The following is a 19,419-nucleotide window of genomic DNA, read 5'->3' as shown; positions in this document are numbered from 1 at the left end:
GCCCTGACGGTCCAAGTGGGTACAGCCTGCCTGCATTGTCGACATCAATTGATCAATGGTAGTAACTCCGTAGTGGTGACCCACCTTCAGACAACCCTAACCCTTGATATCTTCTCATATCTCAACTTTCATCCCCGTCATCCTTCATCACAACTCTCTCTCTACCAATGTAGCCCTTTTCACAGCCGGTCTACGAATGTCTCCCTCCTTAATTCCCACTGAGTTCTCAAATGTGGATCCTTTTGCTAGCCCGCCACATCTTGCTCCAACATATTGGGATGGGAGTCTCTTCACCCTTGGCCCGGCCCTCCCCGTCCCCACGAGATATGTCGCCATTATTGTCCAGTCCATATTTTGGTCCGCCTTCAATGCAAGCAAAGGCCGCTTCTTGTTGAATACAGCAAGGGTGTCTTCATGCAGGTGGATCCACCTTTCATGCCGTAGCTTTCTTAAACCTTTCTTTCACATACGTGGCCAAATTGGTCTTACACGCCAGCTCTGGGAAGGTGCTGAAATTGGGGGCTAGTTGTTTATAGACATTCTCTAGGTAAAGAGCATGCGACGAAGGTATTTTCTAACTCAGGAGGCGGCCCTCGTAGCCTGTGTTGAAAATATGATATTTTGTCCTCATTGGAGAAGCCTCGAAGCAAGAACCGCACGACCAGGTAAGCCCACGGAAAGATGCCTTGGGTTCTATTGTAGTCCCAGAGATAATTTCATGCGCTAGGTCTTTATTTCTAGCCTTTGGTTGTCGTAATCTCGGTGCTTCGCCCAGTTTATCGTCAATGTTCCTGTTGGTGTCGTCGTTGGTTAGGTCCTGCAAGTATAGTTCATATTGCTTTCGCCCAAATGCAGCCGTAATGTCACACCGGGGCCGGCTTGAAGTGCAAATGTTGGAATTGGGCCAAGTTGCCATGTCAGAAACCAGATCCACGAGATATTGGTCGCCATTCATGCCTTCACCAAGCCCGTCTATGCAGAAGCAAAGTCGAATCATCGTATCTCGCTTTATGCCCAGCGTCTTCGAAACTTGCCGAAGCCCTTCACTCGTCCAGGCACGAGAAAAATAGTAACTGCGCGGACCACCGTTGGACCAACTTTGCCGACAATCCAATATACTTCGCTACCGAGATGCAGCCATTGCAAGTATCTGGCGGTAGAGTTTTCGTGAAACAACCCAATCAAGAGCCTTGCTGTGTGCGGCAACTACCCTCGAATCGGCTCATTGAGCTGGTTGAAGTGAATGGGGCGCAGGATTCTCTCTTGCTTGTGCCGGGCGAGCTCAGGGAGGTTTTCCATGTAGTTATCGACAGCCTTTTTTAACAGATGGTACATTCGTTGTTCTCCAGACTCATTTTGCAGAGCTCAATGGTCCAGGACATGAGCGTAGTTGAATCGCTGAGAGACTGACCGGCACCACTGGCTGCATTCACAGGGATAGTACTTGCCCAGTCAAGTGTCCCAGAAACACCTTGCGTACTTGGGCAAGCAAATAAGTAAACGCCATTATTCTTTTTTATGCTCCGTGCCTGATTCAAGGTTGGCTGCATGTGGTGATCTGATGCCACAATGCATTGACCCCGCTCCAACTGTCAGCTGGTCCCTACAGTCAATGGCACTAGTGGGCGTCTCCAGGCTTCACCATCACCCGCCATCCACCAACCTGACCTGCCGACTGAGGCACGGCCCGCTGGCCCGCTCCCCCGCACGTCTCCAGCCTCCAGATGTCATTCTCCCAACTGCTGTGACAATCTCCTCCATACAATGTCGGCGGCTGAACGGTCAACTTCAGCTGAAGCATCTAGACACCTCCTAGACGACTTGGCCGGTTGGGTAGTAATTCAGCCATGGCGTCTCCCAGCACAAACCACGTCCAATGGGCGTAACTGGTAACTTTGCAGACCATCCAACATGGAATCACTACAAGGCATGGCCCGTTCTAACCTTGAGCCTACTCCGTGCAACCAGACAAATCTCTTTGCCCACATTTCTTGCCCACGTCACAGGAGATATCCTGAAAATCTGCCCGTCCGAAAGACCAGGACGAGGGCTATGATTGCGGGCACTCCGTATTAGATGTGCCCTCGCTATATTGGGCCTGCCGTGCTCCGGGCAAGGGAGGCGACGGCCAAGAATCCGCTTTTGTAGTGAAAAGTTCTGTGCGAGACATCTCATTTCGTCAATCCCGGATATTTGGGACCAAGGCCGCTTTTATTGTACGTCAGTGTGGCGTCGCTGAAAAAAAGAAGGGAAGAAATGAGAATCACCCGATGTCCAGACTCCAAACCCTGCCAATCACAGCCCCTGTACTGACTAAAACTGCATATCTGCGTCCAAGAAATCACCAAACGAGTCTCGACAGTTACGTACTCCGTACTCTAGTCCATTGATACCTCTCCAATCCATGGTTCCATGCCGCCTCAGGATTGCCAGACCATCTCCAGCAGTCGGTTCCCACTCTGTCCAAACGCGCAGCCATCGTCCTGCCGGGCATCATTATCCCGCTCGCTGCCAAACATGTGGTACAGATGTGTCACTTCTTTGAGCGACCCTTGCGATTCGAAAAGAGACATTGGCTGCAGATCTTGACGCACATCGATGCGCTTATTCGGTCGCCAACACAACCCACACGCCAGATCTAGCTTAAAGACATGCTGTCCCGTCGGGACGCTGCTCAATTTACCATCCAACCTAAATATTTCGTCATGTTTACTTGATCGGCATCATGCCTGGTCACGGGTTGCAAAGCTGCCACAATGATCCTCTGCCACAGCTTGATGTGACGGGAGACTGTCCGCAGATCCTCCAAAGAGCCAAGATGATCGCAGGAAGCGAAACGACCTCTACCCAGGCGCAAATCGACACGACAACCTCCGGCTCAATCATTCCCAGCCTAACCTCCAACATCGTCGATGAGTTACAATCCTCGGCCCAGTTGCAGCAGGAAGAGAGGAGATCAACAACGAGTGGGAAATCCGCAGGTTCGACCCGCGGCCTTGCGAAACGCAGTTCTCGGACTTTAGGTGACTCCTTTTCTCCAGAAAACGCGGGTCGGCCAGAGGATACGTGGGACATGGCGGCAAATCCCATGCCTGTGCACTGTGAAGGTGATGGTGTAACATATATGTCGCCTCCACAGCTGTTCAAGGTGGGCATGTGCCGAGACGAGACGCACGAGAGTCTAATCCCCGGAGGCCTGGGCGACTCCTTCTCCGCCAATTCACAGTCGAAGATAGACTTAAGTTGTCCTCTGGAAAGATCATCATCAAAGAACGAATCAGATGGCCTAAGCATAGACTCGGCATCCGGGCCGAACACGGCGAATCAGAACTATACGTCACAGCCAGCCAGAGACGAGCCATCCGATACTGAGTGCTTTTGGATGTCGGACTGCTCAGAAACCGTTCCCATTCTAGAAGATAGACACCCCTTTCTGAACGTCAAATCGGGCAAAGTAAGAGATGCCCTAGTACGATTGGATCGTTGGCGGTCACGCTGGGCCAACAAGCATATGCGGCAAGTTTCGGCTCAGAAGAATTATACCCAACACAGAGCGACGCGCTCCCACGACGACGACGACTCCTGTGAAAGAAATCATGCCACCAAGTCTGGGAAGAAAGGCGTGAGCCATGGCTCAGAGAGGACTACGACCAAGGGCGGAAAAGACAACCCGGGCCTTCGAAAGGGCGTATCCAGGTGGCCCGGCGGACATGCAGGTCAACGAGGGCTCAGCAGCCGTACTGTCCTCTCCCCGCGTTGGCCTGCCCATATGCCGAGAAAGATGCGATGAAGTCTCGCGACAGTCATTCATATATTCTACGGTGAATCCGACACGGCAAAGTAGAGTCTCTCCAATGTTGCCGGCTTCCGGTATACTCGTTGCGTCTCAGTGAACTTTTCGGAGAGAGAAAAACTGAAGGGTCGTCATGCCACAGATAATCTTAGTCAAAGGCGTGGCGATTTTTGCCGTTCGAAAGAGCCTTCTGGAGCAGCAAGGAGCAACTCATGGAAACGGGGGAGAATGTTTGGAGGATCAATGGCTCACTATTGTTGGCAAACTGCTTCTAGTTATCCCATAAGCCACCCTCTGCTTACGTCAACACCGATTTGAATGTAGAGTTTGAAACCGTCTTTGTGTTACTGGAGGATTGCTCATACGAAAATAATGAAAAAAAAAGGGAGGTGGGGGATATGCTTACATACAGCGGAAAGGCCAACGTCTGATTTCGCATGGGGAATGAGAACGGATGAAAAGTTCCACCGAGTTAATGGGGCAATGCTGTGATTAGGACACGTTATCATACGTATAGATAGATGGCAATGAGGGTTAGGGAGGGTTAGGGAGTACTATTGTGTTCATATTTGCATTCTGCCTGCTATAGCAGTGGGAGTTGAAAGTGTCTTTATAGATTGATGTATGTATTTTCTTTATATTCTGCCACGTGTCTTCGGGGTTGTAAGGAATTCAAGTTTGATTCCTACCGGCACTATTGACATTTGTCGCAAAGTTGGCTCGAGCCAAGCAGCCCGTAAGCTGTCAAGTGGGACGAGCAAGCAGAATACTCCGTCCTCCGTGCTCGTATCAATTGATACGTCAACGCGCAGCAGCCAGTCACCCACTGCACATGATGAATAATCCACCACACGCAAATATGCATTTCCTCCATCAGCAAAAAGTAAGTTACACTGGCTCAGCAGCGACTCGATCCAAATACCGAGGGCCTCATCCCATGCACTCGTGTTGCTGGGGGGCCAATGGAGTGCGAGTAGTTACGGAGCGCCTATTGTTGAGACTGTCTGGATTGGCTCATGGCTTGGATTGGCTCATGGATTGGATTGGCTCCATCAATGGATTGGCTCCCGACGGGTTCCCCTGAGTGCCGAGAACCAAAAAGTATCAAGTAAAGGCAGTTAATTAACTGGTCAAATGTGCCCAGGCACCGCTCGTCTCCACCCACTGTAAACAGATGCCACCAGACTTTCAACCTTCCCAACGCGCCGCCAATAGCGTAACACCGTCAACCCGCTCAGTACAGATATTGAAGTGTCAACTGGTCTCTCCGCTCTCCACTTCTGTGCTCCAAGCGCAGGAAGCCACTCGTTGTGTCTGCACATCGCCAAACCAGCTTTCTAACTTTCCTTCTTTTCCTTCAATGTTTGCTTCAGCCCTGTAGCCTGATCACGCATCTGGTCGCGGTAGACTCAGCATCATCATAGCCCAGGTTGTGACCTCTCTCACCCGCGCTACATGACCTGAATATTTTGCTGTCTCGGTTTCCTATTTATTTATTCATTTTTATTTTTTTTTCCTTTTCCTCTTCTCTGCTCTCCTTAATTCTTTTAAACTCGTACAAAGGCCACAGTGCCTCCCGCCGCTATAATGTCCCGATATTCGCTACGCCAAACGCCTAGGTACCTTGGAAACGCCCATGGGACAGGATGGCGGGACGGTTGGCATGCCATTGGCTTCACTGCAAATTCGCACCTGGAGCCAGGCACAAGCCCGCCAATTCCGCCAAACAATAGCCTTTTGGTGAATGAACACAGGCTAATTGGATATACAGGAAGAAGGAGCTCTTCGAAGGCATGGTGGAAACACCTACCGCGTCTCGACGGTCATCGCGTCGCCAGTCCTCGTTCCCCCCTGAGCTGCTATCCGACGCCGACAACGACTCGAGCTCGGCCGGCGACGTGTCGACACGCACTCGATCTTTGCGCCGCCGCACCGCCAAGTTCACCGAAAGCTTGAACGAAGAGGAGGAGGAGACGAAGCCCCAGACCAATGGCAAATCTGCTCACGGGGAAGAGGTCGTTTCCAATGGCTCCCCCAAAAAGTCCACCCCGAAGTCGACACCCAAGAAGCCGGCCGCGCCAAAGTCAGCTGATGCCGGCGTTGTTGACGGATGGCGCAAAGGCCAGGACCCCAAGGTTGACTACTCGGGCGAGTTCGAGTTCGGCGGTTCTGTTGGCACTCTGGCCATGATGATCCTTTTCCCGGTTCTGATGTGGTACATGTGGATTGGGGCTACCTACTATGATGGCAAATTTCCCTCCAGAGCACCAGGCCAGAGCTGGGCCTCTTTTGGGGCACAGCTCGTCAACTACGTCTATACCGGCGCGTTTCCCCATGTCAAGGCTTGGTTCTGGTATTGGTCGTATCTCATCTTCCAAGGTGCCTGCTACTGCTTGCTCCCTGGTGTATGGGGCTGGGGCAAGCCTCTTCCCCACGAAGGGGGCAAGCAGCTCAAGTACTACTGCAACGCATTTGCCACGCTCTACTTTACGCTTGCTATCCTGGCGATCCTGCACTTCACCGGCATCTGGCCGCTTTACAACGCCATTGACGAATTCGGTCCCCTCCTGTCCGTTGCCATCCTGAGCGGCTTTCTGGTCAGCTTTGCTGCATACTTCTCCGCCCTCTACCGCGGAAAGGAGCACCGCATGACTGGCTACCCCATCTATGACTTCTTCATGGGTGCCGAGCTGAACCCGCGCATGTTTGGCATCTTGGACTTCAAAATGTTTTGCGAAGTTCGCATGCCGTGGTACTTCCTCCTCATCCTCAGCTTGGGTACTGCCGCACGTCAGTGGGAGCGCTACGGCTACGTCTCTGGCGAAGTCATGTTCCTCGTCATGGCTCACTACCTCTACGCCAATGCCTGTGCCAAGGGTGAGGAGCTCATCATCACCACCTGGGACATGTACTACGAGAAATGGGGGTTCATGCTCATCTTCTGGAACCTTGCCGGCGTTCCGCTGTCCTACTGCCACTGCACCATCTACCTCGCTAATCACAACCCATCCGAGTACCACTGGAACCGGTGGTTCCTAGCCTTCGTGTACATTGCCTACCTCTTCTGGTACTGGGTCTGGGACAGCTGCAACAGCCAGAAGAACCGTTTCCGCGCAATGGAGCGCGGAAAAATGGTTGCCCGCAAGACTTTCCCCCAAGTTCCCTGGCAGACTATCCAGAATCCCAAGACCATTGAGACGCCCCAGGGCACCATCCTCGTCGACGGCTGGTACGGTCTTGCCCGCAAAATTCACTATACCGCCGATGCGTGGTTCGCCATCTCCTGGGGCCTGATTACTGGGTTCAAGTAAGCTCCATCTCTTGTCTCTCTCCCTCTCCCTCACACGTTTCTTCTAGTGGCCAAAACCTAACTCGTCAACAGGAGCCCATTCCCTTGGTTCTACCCAGTCTTTTTCTGCTGCATGATTGCGCACCGCGCCGCACGGGATATTCACCGCTGCCGTAATAAGTACGGCGAGCACTGGCTCGAATATGAGCGACAAGTTCCCTACCTCTTTATTCCTGTGAGTTTTCTCTTATCCGCGCCTTGATTGGATTATGGTAGCTGATGCATCGTGCAGTACGTCATTTAGATGCCGTTGCTTGTTGGGGGGCACTCTTGCCTTGAAAACACAGCTTTGTATTACAATAGCCGTTGGCGGGGGAGGAGTGATATTTCTTGCGTAAATATTCAGCTATCACAAAAGTAATGAACTTGGTTAGAGGTGGAAAACATGTGTGGCGGGTGATTGGGGGGTGGGAATTCTCATCCTGGGGAGGCGTAAAGAGTGGTTTACTCAGTTTTATAACGTCTATAAGGGCTAACTAATATCAAGTAATTGGAATTTTTGCCATCAGCAATTCGCATATACAAATACACGCTCACCCTTAAGCACAGGCGCGAAGCCATCATGACTCAATGCTGCCACATCTCAACCAGACAAAGTCCGACTTGGACAGATGTATTGACGCAAGATAGGAAATTCAGTGTTGTAAACCATGATATGAGCAACAGAGACTACACTAGATTCTCCTTCACAGCCACTGTCTATAATAAAACCGGTCAAGGCCAAACTTCGTCTGCAACTAGTGTACATATACGACCTCCATTGGGATTACACCCCCCCATCCTTCGTCACCTCCTTGTGAAATCATGTTCTGCCAGCGATCAAATAGCCCGTGCGCACCCCTAGCGTATTAGAGATGTTAAAGACCTGCTCGCTGTGCGCCTGGTGTGTGCCGATCGATGCCAGAAATAGCGCCTCTTGCTGATAAGTACAATTTGTCGGGTCGCCTTTTACAGCATCGCAGATGCCGCTTACTGGCAAACAGTGTCTTGGGTGGCCTTGGAGTTCATGAGCAGGGCAACAATGAGGCCGTACAGACCTAGTGGCATTGGTCAGACATCTAAACAAAACACAATATGGCTGAGTGTTACTTGTTGCGCGAGACTTACCCAAGACTTCAGCGAAAATGAGAATCAAAATCATGCCGACGAAGAGACGGGGCTGCTGAGCGGTTCCTCGGACACCAGCATCACCAACAATACCGATGGCGAAGCCGGCAGCAAGACCAGCCAGACCGACAGCCAGACCAGCACCGAACTGGATGAAGCCAGTGTACAGAGGGAGTTCCTGCTTGAGACCGTCGGAGATGAGGACAGACACGACCAAACCGTAGATACCAATGATACCAGCCATAATGACTGGAACAATGTCTATATTGATGCGTTAGCTTCGACGTTGTCGAGATCGTGCGGATGAGGCAGATGCGCACTCTTCACGATAAGGTCAGGGCGGAGGACACCCATGGCAGCGATACCGACACCAGACTTGGCAGTACCGTATGAGGCACCCAGGCAGGTGAATACGATGGCACATGTGCAACCCATGGCGCCGAAAAAGGGCTGTTGACAATGGTTAGCGGAGGTGGTCATTAACGCGCACGATTGTTGTGCCGTCGCCCCAAGTCGGGGCCAGTAGTGACGTCGGTCGGCGGGTGGACAGAGTGCGTTGACTAACCGCGTAGACGGGGCTACAGAAGTATCTTGGTCAGCTTGAAACATTGTCAAATATCGCACGCTTGTCACAAATATCGAATAAGAGCAATGCCAGCGATGCCGGAAGCTTCAAAGGATGCGTCGCGGAAGCTTGGCTCCATCCAATCATCACAACAGGGAGAGAAGCATGGCAGACGTGGCAGGCGTGGCAGACGTACCAAAGCTCGGAGACCATCTTGGCGGTATTTGGCGTGTCGGGGCTAAATAATCGAAGAGAGGAGCGAGATCGAGTATGTTGCTAGCGTCAAGGCCCAGCAGTTGATGGCAGGGGAAGCTTCGGTGATGGCTGGCCGTGGTTGTCGGGTTAAGTCGAGATGCAGTGGTGGATGGAGGACTCAGTCCCTGGCTGGCGTTCTGGTTGGCGTAAGGTTTTGCCGCACGGGTCAAGGACAAAGATGCGGGGTTACGTAATCTCGACTGTGGCCGGGGTAGTCGGGTAAATATCGGCCCCTGAAAGCCCCCATTCCTGAGCTGCTGATGCGAAACGTGGGAAGCAAACTTGCAGCTTCGTGATGCATCGGTAGATGTCACTTTTTCCATCGGACCTGGCAGCGTCTCTATGCCGGCTCCGTAGCATGTCTACAATATTCTGAAGCGCCTTTAAACCTGTTCATATGATCGATCGGTAGACGCCCCAAGCCCAATCGGCAGCGCCGGGATTTGATCCATCACCAGCAGGAAACTTCAGAGACATTATTCCGATTAACTACCGTAGTACCTCCCTAGGTAGGTACTCCGTGCCTGGTAGTTCATGGCAAATCACGATATGATAAGACTGTGTAAGAACGGGCGTCATCCATTCGTTCAAAGTTGCCGACTACCTAGGTACATAGTTTCTCCATTTGCGACACCAGCACAACCTTCATGAAAATTCAGCTAGATAGTTTCCCGGCTCCCTGCATAAATGGTTGACTACCCAACTCATCGTCTCTTCAGTAGTATTGTCTCGTCGTCTGCAGTCCATGCGATGCGCGTTGCGCTCTGCCACGAGCTGATGGTCGGGCAACAAGCATTGAATGCATGCATGACGTACCAACACCCTGTCCTGATGCATGAGACAATATCATGGGCAGCAGCCAGCACAATAACCTGATTCTTGCATTCTCGAGACATTTCTCCCGTCGATTGTATTGGGAAAGAACAACTCAGCCCCTGTTGCTGCGTTGGTCACTCACGGTCGATCATCAATGACGCTTCTCCACTCGTACTCGATTCCACGTCGGACGCAATGCTCCGCTTAACCCTCAGCTCTCTCGCCTTGGTTTCATCCCCGCGCTGCATCGTCGGCCGAGCAGGGTCCATTCATTCGTAACTCATCGTATTGACCATATTGCCCTGCTGCCCGTGTTGACTGCCTCGTAATGCTGCTCGGCGAGTCTTGAGTCTCCGTCCGGCGTGTCATCGTAACATCATGCCCGGAATTAGCCGGAAGATCCTCATATGCGCTGCCATCGATGGTCTCATTCTCCAGCCGCTTCCCACAAAGGGACAACGACCATTCCAGCCGGTTAGGATTAGATATGGCGACTCGTCTATTTCAGCAGTTCCACGGGACCAAATACCGGACACTTCAGGCCCAAACTCATCGTTCGAAGTATTTGGTGTTATTGGTAAGACTTCCTTCCTTCGCTCAGGTGCTGTATGCTGTTGAAATGTCGCTTAACAAGTTCATGCGTCATCAGGCTTGATCACGGTTTCAAGACTTAGCTATCTCATCACTATTACCCGTCGCCAGCAAATTGCACAGATCTTCGGGTTTCCCATTTATGTTGTCACTGGCGTTGCCATTACTCCATGCAACACAAAGCAAGAGGCCGATGAGTCCATCCGCAGGACAGCCAGCCTTCTCAGGAAGCAAACACCGAATGGGGAAGATGGCGACTCCGAAAGCAGCGACGAAGACGTTGAAATTCCTCAGTCTCCCCTTGATGAAGTGGAAGACACAATCGGTGAGGAGGACAAGACTCGTCCCGACTCGTCTCGAAGCAGTGTCGCCGAGGATGTAATGCGTCGCCGGGGTAGCTATGGCCGTTTTGCACAGCGGTGGTTCAGTAACAGTGGATGGACCATGGATCAAAGACGAAGCTTGGGCTTGAGCATTGCAACCGCAGGCTCACCGACAACACTGGAAGCATCCGGCGAGCCAGCCACCTCCAAGACACCAATTGAAGAGGATATGAGTGACCACAGTCAGGTAACAGCGTTGTTGCCAAAGTTATTGCGGACGATTCAAGTCTTCTTTGAGTCTTCTAGGAGCTTTTACTTCTCCTACGATATTGACCTCACTCGAAGCACCTCTCAACAGGCTTGGGTCCCAAATCCAGACACACCTCTGCACACACAAGTTGACAACAAGTTCTTTTGGAACCGGCATATACTGGGCAAATTCATAGCAACTGGTCAAGACTCAATAAGTCTCCCGCTAATGCAGGGATTTATTGGCCAGCGAACGTTTGTAGTGGATAGTGATCCTCCTCAGATGGATGAAGGTGCATCCGAGTCAATGGAACTCGCCGACATGTCTACCTCTGGATCTCTACCAGTATCACCGCCAAGTGGACGTGTTGGGGACCATGCCGATCTAAGGCCGTCGGAGAGGAAGTGTCTTATCACGCTGGTGTCTCGCAGGTCGACTCAACGCGCAGGTCTAAGATATCTTCGTAGAGGCATCAACGAGGAAGGCTTCACGGCGAATATGGTGGAGACGGAACAAATCATCTCCTCGCCTATATGGGACCATTCCTCTCCAATTCACTCATTTGTACAGATTCGCGGAAGTATTCCACTGTTTTTCACGCAGTCGGCATACTCACTAAAACCAGTCCCAGTAATACAACACTCCCCCGAGAGCAACTACAGGGCCTGCAAGAGACATTTTGAGAGGCTTCACTCCAACTATGGATCTCTCCAGATTGTCAACTTGGTTGAGAAGCGCGGTGTTGAAGAGCCCATTGGAACACAATACGAGGCAAACGTTTCACGCCTCAATGAAGAGCTCGGCGAGAACGACAAAATTCCATTCGAGTGGTTTGACTTTCACCATGCTTGCCGTGGAATGAAGTTCGAGAATGTCAGTCAGCTTCTAATCAAACTGAGGGGTAGGCTGGAAGAGTTGGGCAGCACAACCCAAGTCGGCGGCGAGATTACCCAGCGGCAGGCAGGTGTCCTCAGAACGAACTGCATGGATTGTTTAGACAGAACGAACGTGTGTCAGAGTTCCTTCGCAAAGCATATGCTAGATTTGCAGCTGAAGGGAGATGGAATAGATATGAGTGCGCAGCTAGACCAGGAGACGAGGTGGTTTAATACTCTCTGGGCAGACAATGGCGACGCAGTCTCCAAGCAGTATGCGTCTACGGCCGCTATGAAGGGCGACTATACGAGGACAAAAAAACGAGACTACCGTGGAGCGTTGAATGACTTGGGACTGTCACTGGCACGATTTTACAGTGGGTAAGTACACATGTCTATAATAGTCTGAAGCATTTTGTGGCTTGCCTCTAATATAATGGTTGAAGCATGGTCAACGACTATTTCAGTCAAGCAGCTATAGACTTTCTGCTCGGAACCGCAACAGAAAAAGTCTTTGACGAATTCGAGTCCGACATGATGACCAAGGATCCTGCCGTATCCATTGCAAAAATGCGTCAGCGAGCTGTCGAGCTTTGCCAAAAACGAGTAGTTGCCGATGCCAGTGAAGAAGTCCATGGCGGATGGGTTCTCATCAGTCCCAACATGGCTGACGTGGTAAAATCCTGGCCCATGGAGGAAGTCGTCCTCCTGCTGACAGACGCTGCTCTTTACCTATGCCGCTTTGACTGGGATCTTGACAAAGTATCCTCCTTTGAGCGCGTCCACCTCGGCAATGTGACGCACATCAAATTCGGAACTTATATCACGTCAACCCTTGCCCCAGCGCACATGGACGAAATAAAGAATGTCGGACTCGTCATATCCTACCAGCCAGGTAAAAGCAATACCAAGAGAACCAATACACGAACGCTCTCAACTAAGGGATATATTGCGCCGAATTCGGCTTCTCAGGGCGAGGCCAAGACGCAGGTAGGCCTTGTTAGTTTCTTCTCGCCCAAGGCAAAATCGCTTGCTGTCCGGAGGTTGGCGTTTAAAGCTCCGTACATGGATTCTTCCACGGCTGTATCAGGAACAGCTGGTCTGCAGCAGACGGAGCTGCAGCAGGTAATTACTATATGCGCAGAAATCGAGCGGCTGGCTCTGGAAGCGCAGCTGCGGAAGGAAGGGGAGGGTGAAAAGAGTTTCGTGGAGAAGGGTGAGATTATTTCACTGCAGGAGGCGAAGAAGAATACAGGATTGTTGGAGCAGTTGGGGCATTCGATCAAGAGACTTGTCTGGGCCTAGATGTTATGGATCGCTCCCTAGAAACGTTACGAAGCATTGACTACTTGTAATTAATAATTGTCATTGAAATTACGCTTATTCCGTTTATTCTTAGCTACGAATCAGCTAGCTTTTTTCGAAATGCGATAAAGATGCATCTGGTATCGCATATTCTCCAACTGAATAGGATACGACAATCCCTCCGGCATTCTAAACCACATCGATTCCTCAGACTCTAACTTGTCCCACGTATATCCCGAGGATTCGCCCTCCAACAAGGTGTGGTTCAGTAACCACTGCATAGGATAGCGCTTCTTCTTCTTTCCCACCGCAGCCTCCGAGTAACTCCCCGGGCTGTCGACTACGAGCAACAAACTCCCCCCTGGAAGGACTTGGCCCAGACTCCTCAGAAACTTGGTGGTCTTGCCGATGCCGCCTTCTGTGTAGAGCTCATTCAGGGTAAACATGAGCGTGACAATCAACGGGGCCGATCCCGCCTGTTCCAAGATTGCCTCGGCGGTTAAGGACAAAACATCCGCCTGCGTAAAACTAAACGCCAGTCGGGACGGGTCGACGAGAGCCGTGTTGGAGGCTCTAGCTGCAGCCGAGGCGTATTTCGACAGCGCGGGAGCAGTGGTCAGCTGCATCTGCAGCATGGACGCGACGTGTTCCCAGGGCGCGGAATCGAGGAGCGCGAGCGTCCCAGCGCGCTCCGTCTGGTCGAGGTAGGATGCAAAGGCGACGTGTTCGGCGGCGCAGCCCCCTATGCAGAGCATTTTGATCCCGCCTCTCCTTGGCCTCGCTTCGTCCGGCGAGTCTGCAGCGCCATCTTGTGACGCCTCGGACTCGACAATGCCCGCGGCGTCGGACGCCAGCCCCTCAAGATGTGCGTCGATGCCCACGAAGACGGAGGCATAGCACAGTGCCCTCGTGGGACTCCATCGCGCGGCATACGCCTCCAGATAGTCCTCCCTGCCAAAGGCCCGTCCGAAATCTCGGCTATACAACGCTTGCTTGATCTCCTGTAGCAGCGCGGGGAACTGCGCCGACGAGAGGACGTTTGCGAATGCGTCTGCAAAGATGTTCACCAAGGTCTGCTGGTCGCGCTGAGAGTGAGTGCCATTGGCGGATGCGGGAGCTGGGCTTGTCGCTGCTGGTGCCGTCCTGGAGGCGATGCGGCTCTTCTTCTTGGGCGCTGATGCCTTGCTGACCATTTCTTTGTCATGGGCAAGGGGGAAAGTCCCGGCGGCTCGATTCCTGTTTTGGAATGAGGTTTGCTGCGACTATTTCGCGTGTGGGTGGACGGGTGGCGGACTGGATTTGGAGTTCGAGGCTGGGCGAGGCTGAGGTTGAGTTTGGGGCATTCTGGCCGATTGGAGGGGATGCAGGACTTGGTCGAGCTTCTCCTGGCTTAGAAGCGCATTTGGCATCATGATAAATCCGAGTCTAGCGAGACACCGGCGGTTCGCGTCCACTGCCTCATTCTCGGATGCAATTGGGACAACTAACGATTTATGTACATGTTTGCCAGAGGGTTGAACCTTATTACATGATGGATGTAGGGTGAACTTATATTTTCCTCAGCCCTTTTGTTGGATCTACATCACTACAAATCTCTCAGGTTGATCGGCAAGGCCAGAAGTGGACACTCGATTGCCTGCGGAATGTAACTGATATGGATGCTGATGAAAGCACCCACATAAATATTACCAGAGGCTGACTGATCTGCCTCTGGCCCCTGGGTGGCAGACGCTCAGGTCCGACCGCGACGAAGAACGCCACCGTCCCAACTTCGTTTCCATCCGGACCACAGTCGTCCGGCATTGCTGTTCATGAGCACGTCTCGGGCTGCCATTGGCAGGATGTATCAACCGTTTAGGTGCAAATTCAATGGCCCCGGAGATGAATCGTCTGCTCCCCCGAGCCAAGAGCAGCAGCAACGTCACTGGGCCAAAGTGTTTCCACCGTCCCCAGTCGTCTGTTGAATCACCAATATTCCAGCATTGGAGTGGGCTTCCCACGAGCGCTGTATTCCTGTCAAACCGCCTAGCTCTGGGAAGAGTTCCAGTTAAATCATTTGCGGCGAGCCTGTCAGCCTGTGTGATGGCAGCATTGGCCCAACGCGATGGGGTCGTTCTGGAGAAGGTACCGCGACGTATTGCGTCAGTCGTGTGCAAACTTTTATCTACATGCCCATCCACTGGAGCATCGCAGGTCGTGGTGGAATCGATTGGAGTGGACATGGCCCAGTTTTTTCATCTTTTTCTCTTTGGTAGTGTATGTATGTATTGTAAAAGTAACAGAACTCGAGCTTTTGTTGTCAAGGGCCATGTGGGCTTTCGTGATGATCAGTATTGGTTTAGTTAGTTGCTCGAAGGGGCTATTCCGTCGGCTATTGCTCTTTGACTTCTCGACGACATCAAGACTCTTGTGCAACTGGCCCCCACATGTCGAGAACAAAAAAATTCAGATACATACATAACAACCTGTTCAACGGCAAAATCGTTCGGATGGGCTGGAACCAGGGGCCCGGGCTAGATGCCAAGTGACGAGCGGCGTCGCAAAGAATAAGGCATGTATTTCAAACGTGAGGCGGTAGATCAGAACTTGAGAATTGGCGATGATGGTCCAAGGTTCTCCCATGTCTCCCATGTCCTTGGGGCACAATTTCGACGGGACATGTTGATCTTGCCCTCCTCGTCGCCATCACCGTCCAACGCTTGAGGAACTCGACAGACGTGTAATCCGGTGCTGCGTAACGTGCTCAAGTACCTGGGTGCTTTGGGTACCTAGATGGTCAGTCAGTCGGCAGTGGCTGCCCGTCCCAATAACGCACCCAAGTAGTTACAATGAGCCACTCGAGTAAAACCGATTCTGCAGCATCGCCGTAGCAGCACGCAGATTCATGCTAAAGTCTCGTCCTTGCACATCTGCGACGCCGGACCCACCGGCAAAGTCCACGTCCCCAAGAACCATGACATAGGTTACATAACCAGCCCCTCAGCAGAGTTCCCAACGCCGGTATCGAAAGCTCCTGCCCATTGTCTGTCCCATCCGCCGGTCCCCCCGCCCCTCGCTCTTCCTTATAATACTGAACCCTCCCTCTTTTCATCCCCGAACGCTGCCCATTCCCTCTTCAATTTCCCCATTACAACCAATCGACTCCAGACAGCAAGCCCATCATGACTTACGGCGAGATTGACCAGTTGGCCATCAACACCATCCGTCTGCTTGCAGTACGTTTGAGCTCTCTACCCCGCCATGTTCCTGCTCCCCCTCTGCCCCGCCATGACGCCCGGTTTGCTCGGTCGCCAACGAAACACGGATATGCGACGCCGGGAGAGGCATTTTCAGCATGGCATTGAGCCCGACGGACTACACAAGCGTGATGCCAGTGACTGACAACAATGCCTTCTTAGGCCGATGCCACCTTCAACAGCAACTCGGGACACCCCGGTGCTCCCATGTGAGTAGCCTTGCGTGCAAGGCTCTTGGGCCTCTTGCTAGGAAAAATTGTTGGCTGACCAGTTCCCAGGGGCATGGCACCTGTTGCCCACGTTCTCTTCAACAAATTCATGAAGTTCAACCCCAAGAACACCAAGTGGTTGAACAGAGACCGTTTCGTCCTCTCGTAAGTCCTCTTTTCGCCACTCGACAATGGCTGCCACGGGGTCAGCGAATATGAAGCTGACATGAATGGCAAATAGTAATGGCCACGGCTGCATGCTGCAGTATGCTCTGCTGCATCTCTTTGGCTATGACTTGAGCATTGAGGACCTCAAGAACTTCCGAGTAAGCCGCGAATTTCGCAACAGTTTAGCTCAATCAGCGAGTTGGTCTAATCCTTCGTGTAGAAAGTCGACAGCAAGACGCCTGGCCACCCCGAGTCCCATGATACCCCCGGAATTGAAGTCACCACCGGCCCCCTCGGTCAGGGTGTGTGCAACGCTGTTGGTCTGGCCATGGCCCAGGCTCACACCGCCGCCACCTTCAACAAGCCTGGATTTGACGTTGTTGACAACTATACATACTGCTTCCTCGGCGATGGTTGCTTGATGGAGGGTGTCTCCAGCGAAGCTTCTTCACTCGCTGGTCATCTTCAGCTCGGCAACCTGATCTGCATTTACGATGACAACCACATTTCCATTGATGGCGACACCAACTGCGCCTTCACCGAGGATGTTGTCAAGAGATACGAGGCCTACGGCTGGCATGTCGAAGTCGTCCACGACGGCGACTCTGACCTCGCTGCCATCGAAGCTGCCATCAAGAAGTGCCGAGAGGTCAAGGACAAGCCTTCGCTGATCAAACTCAAGACCACCATTGGCTATGGCTCGCTCCAGCAGGGTACCCACGGTGTCCACGGCTCTCCCCTCAAGGCCGATGACATCAAGCAGCTCAAGCAGAAGTGGGGTTTCCCCGAGGATGCTTTCCATGTCCCCAAGGAAGTCTACGACCTTTATGGCAAGCATTCCTCCGAGGGTGCCTCCCACGAGGACAAGTGGAACCAGCTGATGAGCAAGTACGCTGAGCAGTTCCCCAACGAGGCTGCCGATCTCAAGCGCCGCCAGACGGGTGACCTTCCTCAAGGCTGGGAAAAGAACCTGCCCGTCTACACCCCCGCCGACGCCGCCGTCGCTTCTCGCAAACTTTCTGAGACTGTGCTGGGCAAGATTGAAGGCGCCATCCCTGAGCTCTTCGGTGGTTCTGCTGATTTGACTGGCTCCAACCTGACCCGTTGGAAGAACGCGGTTGACTTCCAGCCCAAGGCTACTGGACTCGGAGACTATTCTGGTCGATATGTCCGCTACGGTGTCCGTGAGCATGGTATGGGAGCCATCATGAATGGTCTCGCCGCTTACGGTACTATCCTGCCTTACGGCGGTACCTTCCTAAACTTTGTCTCCTATGGTGCTGGTGCTGTCCGTCTCTCTGCTCTGTCCCAGGTCCGCGTCATTTGGGTTGCCACCCACGACTCCATTGGTCTTGGAGAGGACGGTCCTACTCACCAGCCTATTGAGACTTTGGCTCACTTCCGTGCCCTGCCTAACTGCATGGTCTGGCGCCCTGCCGACGGCAACGAGACCAGCGCTGCTTACTACATTGCCCTGACCTCCAAGCACACTCCCAGTATCATGGCTCTGTCCCGACAGAACCTGCCCCAGCTTGAGGGTTCCACCATTGAGAAGGCCAGCAAGGGTGGTTACGTCCTGCATGAAGTTCCTGGCGCCAACATCACCCTGGTTTCGACTGGCTCTGAGGTTGGCATCTGCGTGGACGCTGCCAAGTATCTCGAAGAGAAGCACGGTGTCAAGGCTCGCATCGTCTCCATTCCTTGCTTCGAGGTCTTTGATTCTCAGTCCAAGGAGTACAGACTTTCTGTGCTGCCTGATGGTATCCCATCCCTGTCCGTTGAGGTCATGAGCACCATGGGTTGGGAACGATACACACACGAGCAGTTTGGTATTAACCGCTTCGGCGCTTCTGGTGCCTACAAGGATGTCTACAAGGTATGGCCTCGACAACATTTAGCCCCAACACATATTTCTCTGTATTTTCACCCCAGCTAACAACCTCTGCAGAAGTTCGAGTTCACACCTGAGGGCATTTCCAAGCGCGCCGTCGCCACGATCGATTTCTGGAAGGATGTCCCCAACATCCGCTCTCCCATCAACCGAGCTTTCCAGCAGCACATCTAAGATACCATACTGTTGCAGCAGGACTGCCCCTGTAACTAGAGCTATATGAGTATATTTTCTTTGTCATGGGACGAAACTACGTTGTGACGACGATATTGGGAGCGCGGAACATGGAAGAGTTTGGGACGGTCATAAAGTATATAGATATCGTTGTAATCCAGAACAATTCAGATGATATTAAGATGCCAAATGTCCAACCAAGACTTTTGTCTAAAACGAGAACACCTAGCTGGCTGCAATGTCTGTGCAACTTGATTATGAAATATGCACAGAGGAGGAGACTTGAAACGATTTGCAAAAATAACTCCGCGCTAATGAAGAAAACAAATTCCGAAAATCGCGAATGTTGTCATGGCGACATGGAGTGTATTGGAGGCCGTAGGATGTGTGTCGGAACTTGGAAGTCGCTGTGCCAACTGCCAAAGTCATGATGGCATGAGGTTTTGTGTAACTACCCAAGTAAAGATGGCGAGCGGATGCCCAAAAACGGCGGGTTGACGGGATGGGAAGTC

General features: G+C 52.3%; 6 protein-coding genes across 6 annotated transcripts; 4 read left to right on the top strand and 2 right to left on the bottom strand.

Moving 5' to 3' along the window:
• Positions 1-2,725: 2,725 nt before the first annotated feature.
• On the top strand, positions 2,726-3,790 carry MAA_05584 (uncharacterized protein; the record flags this gene model as incomplete). Its single annotated transcript, XM_007823582.1, has 1 exon — positions 2,726-3,790. One exon carries the CDS (start codon positions 2,726-2,728, stop codon positions 3,788-3,790), a length of 1,065 nt encoding a protein of 354 aa, XP_007821773.1.
• A 1,590-nt stretch (positions 3,791-5,380) lies between these two features.
• Positions 5,381-7,386, top strand: MAA_05585 (Delta(24(24(1)))-sterol reductase; the record flags this gene model as incomplete). Its single annotated transcript, XM_007823583.1, has 4 exons — positions 5,381-5,412; positions 5,565-7,100; positions 7,176-7,317; positions 7,375-7,386. The coding sequence occupies 4 exons, from the start codon at positions 5,381-5,383 to the stop codon at positions 7,384-7,386; spliced, it is 1,722 nt and encodes a 573-aa protein (XP_007821774.1).
• A 725-nt stretch (positions 7,387-8,111) lies between these two features.
• MAA_05586 (vacuolar ATP synthase subunit C) lies at positions 8,112-9,027 on the bottom strand (the record flags this gene model as incomplete). Its single annotated transcript, XM_007823584.1, has 5 exons — positions 8,112-8,179; positions 8,250-8,510; positions 8,570-8,699; positions 8,815-8,827; positions 9,011-9,027. 5 exons carry the CDS (start codon positions 9,025-9,027, stop codon positions 8,112-8,114), a joined length of 489 nt encoding a protein of 162 aa, XP_007821775.1.
• Positions 9,028-10,263: 1,236 nt separating this feature from the next.
• On the top strand, positions 10,264-13,229 carry MAA_05587 (phosphoinositide phosphatase; the record flags this gene model as incomplete). Its single annotated transcript, XM_007823585.2, has 3 exons — positions 10,264-10,462; positions 10,535-12,305; positions 12,371-13,229. The coding sequence occupies 3 exons, from the start codon at positions 10,264-10,266 to the stop codon at positions 13,227-13,229; spliced, it is 2,829 nt and encodes a 942-aa protein (XP_007821776.2).
• A 101-nt stretch (positions 13,230-13,330) lies between these two features.
• On the bottom strand, positions 13,331-14,422 carry MAA_05588 (uncharacterized protein; the record flags this gene model as incomplete). Its single annotated transcript, XM_007823586.1, has 1 exon — positions 13,331-14,422. The coding sequence occupies one exon, from the start codon at positions 14,420-14,422 to the stop codon at positions 13,331-13,333; it is 1,092 nt and encodes a 363-aa protein (XP_007821777.1).
• A 1,968-nt stretch (positions 14,423-16,390) lies between these two features.
• Positions 16,391-18,907, top strand: MAA_05589 (transketolase; the record flags this gene model as incomplete). The annotated part of the gene is made up of 6 exons (XM_007823587.1): positions 16,391-16,444; positions 16,628-16,674; positions 16,744-16,839; positions 16,916-17,000; positions 17,063-18,718; positions 18,791-18,907. The coding sequence occupies 6 exons, from the start codon at positions 16,391-16,393 to the stop codon at positions 18,905-18,907; spliced, it is 2,055 nt and encodes a 684-aa protein (XP_007821778.1).
• Positions 18,908-19,419: the final 512 nt, after the last annotated feature.

This window comes from Metarhizium robertsii (genome assembly GCF_000187425.2).
Source record: "Metarhizium robertsii ARSEF 23 chromosome Unknown MAA_Scf_2, whole genome shotgun sequence".
In the NCBI taxonomy this organism is placed as follows: domain Eukaryota; kingdom Fungi; phylum Ascomycota; class Sordariomycetes; order Hypocreales; family Clavicipitaceae; genus Metarhizium; species Metarhizium robertsii.
Note: the sequence above shows the minus strand (reverse complement) of the source record. Positions and strands in the feature narration are given on the sequence as shown.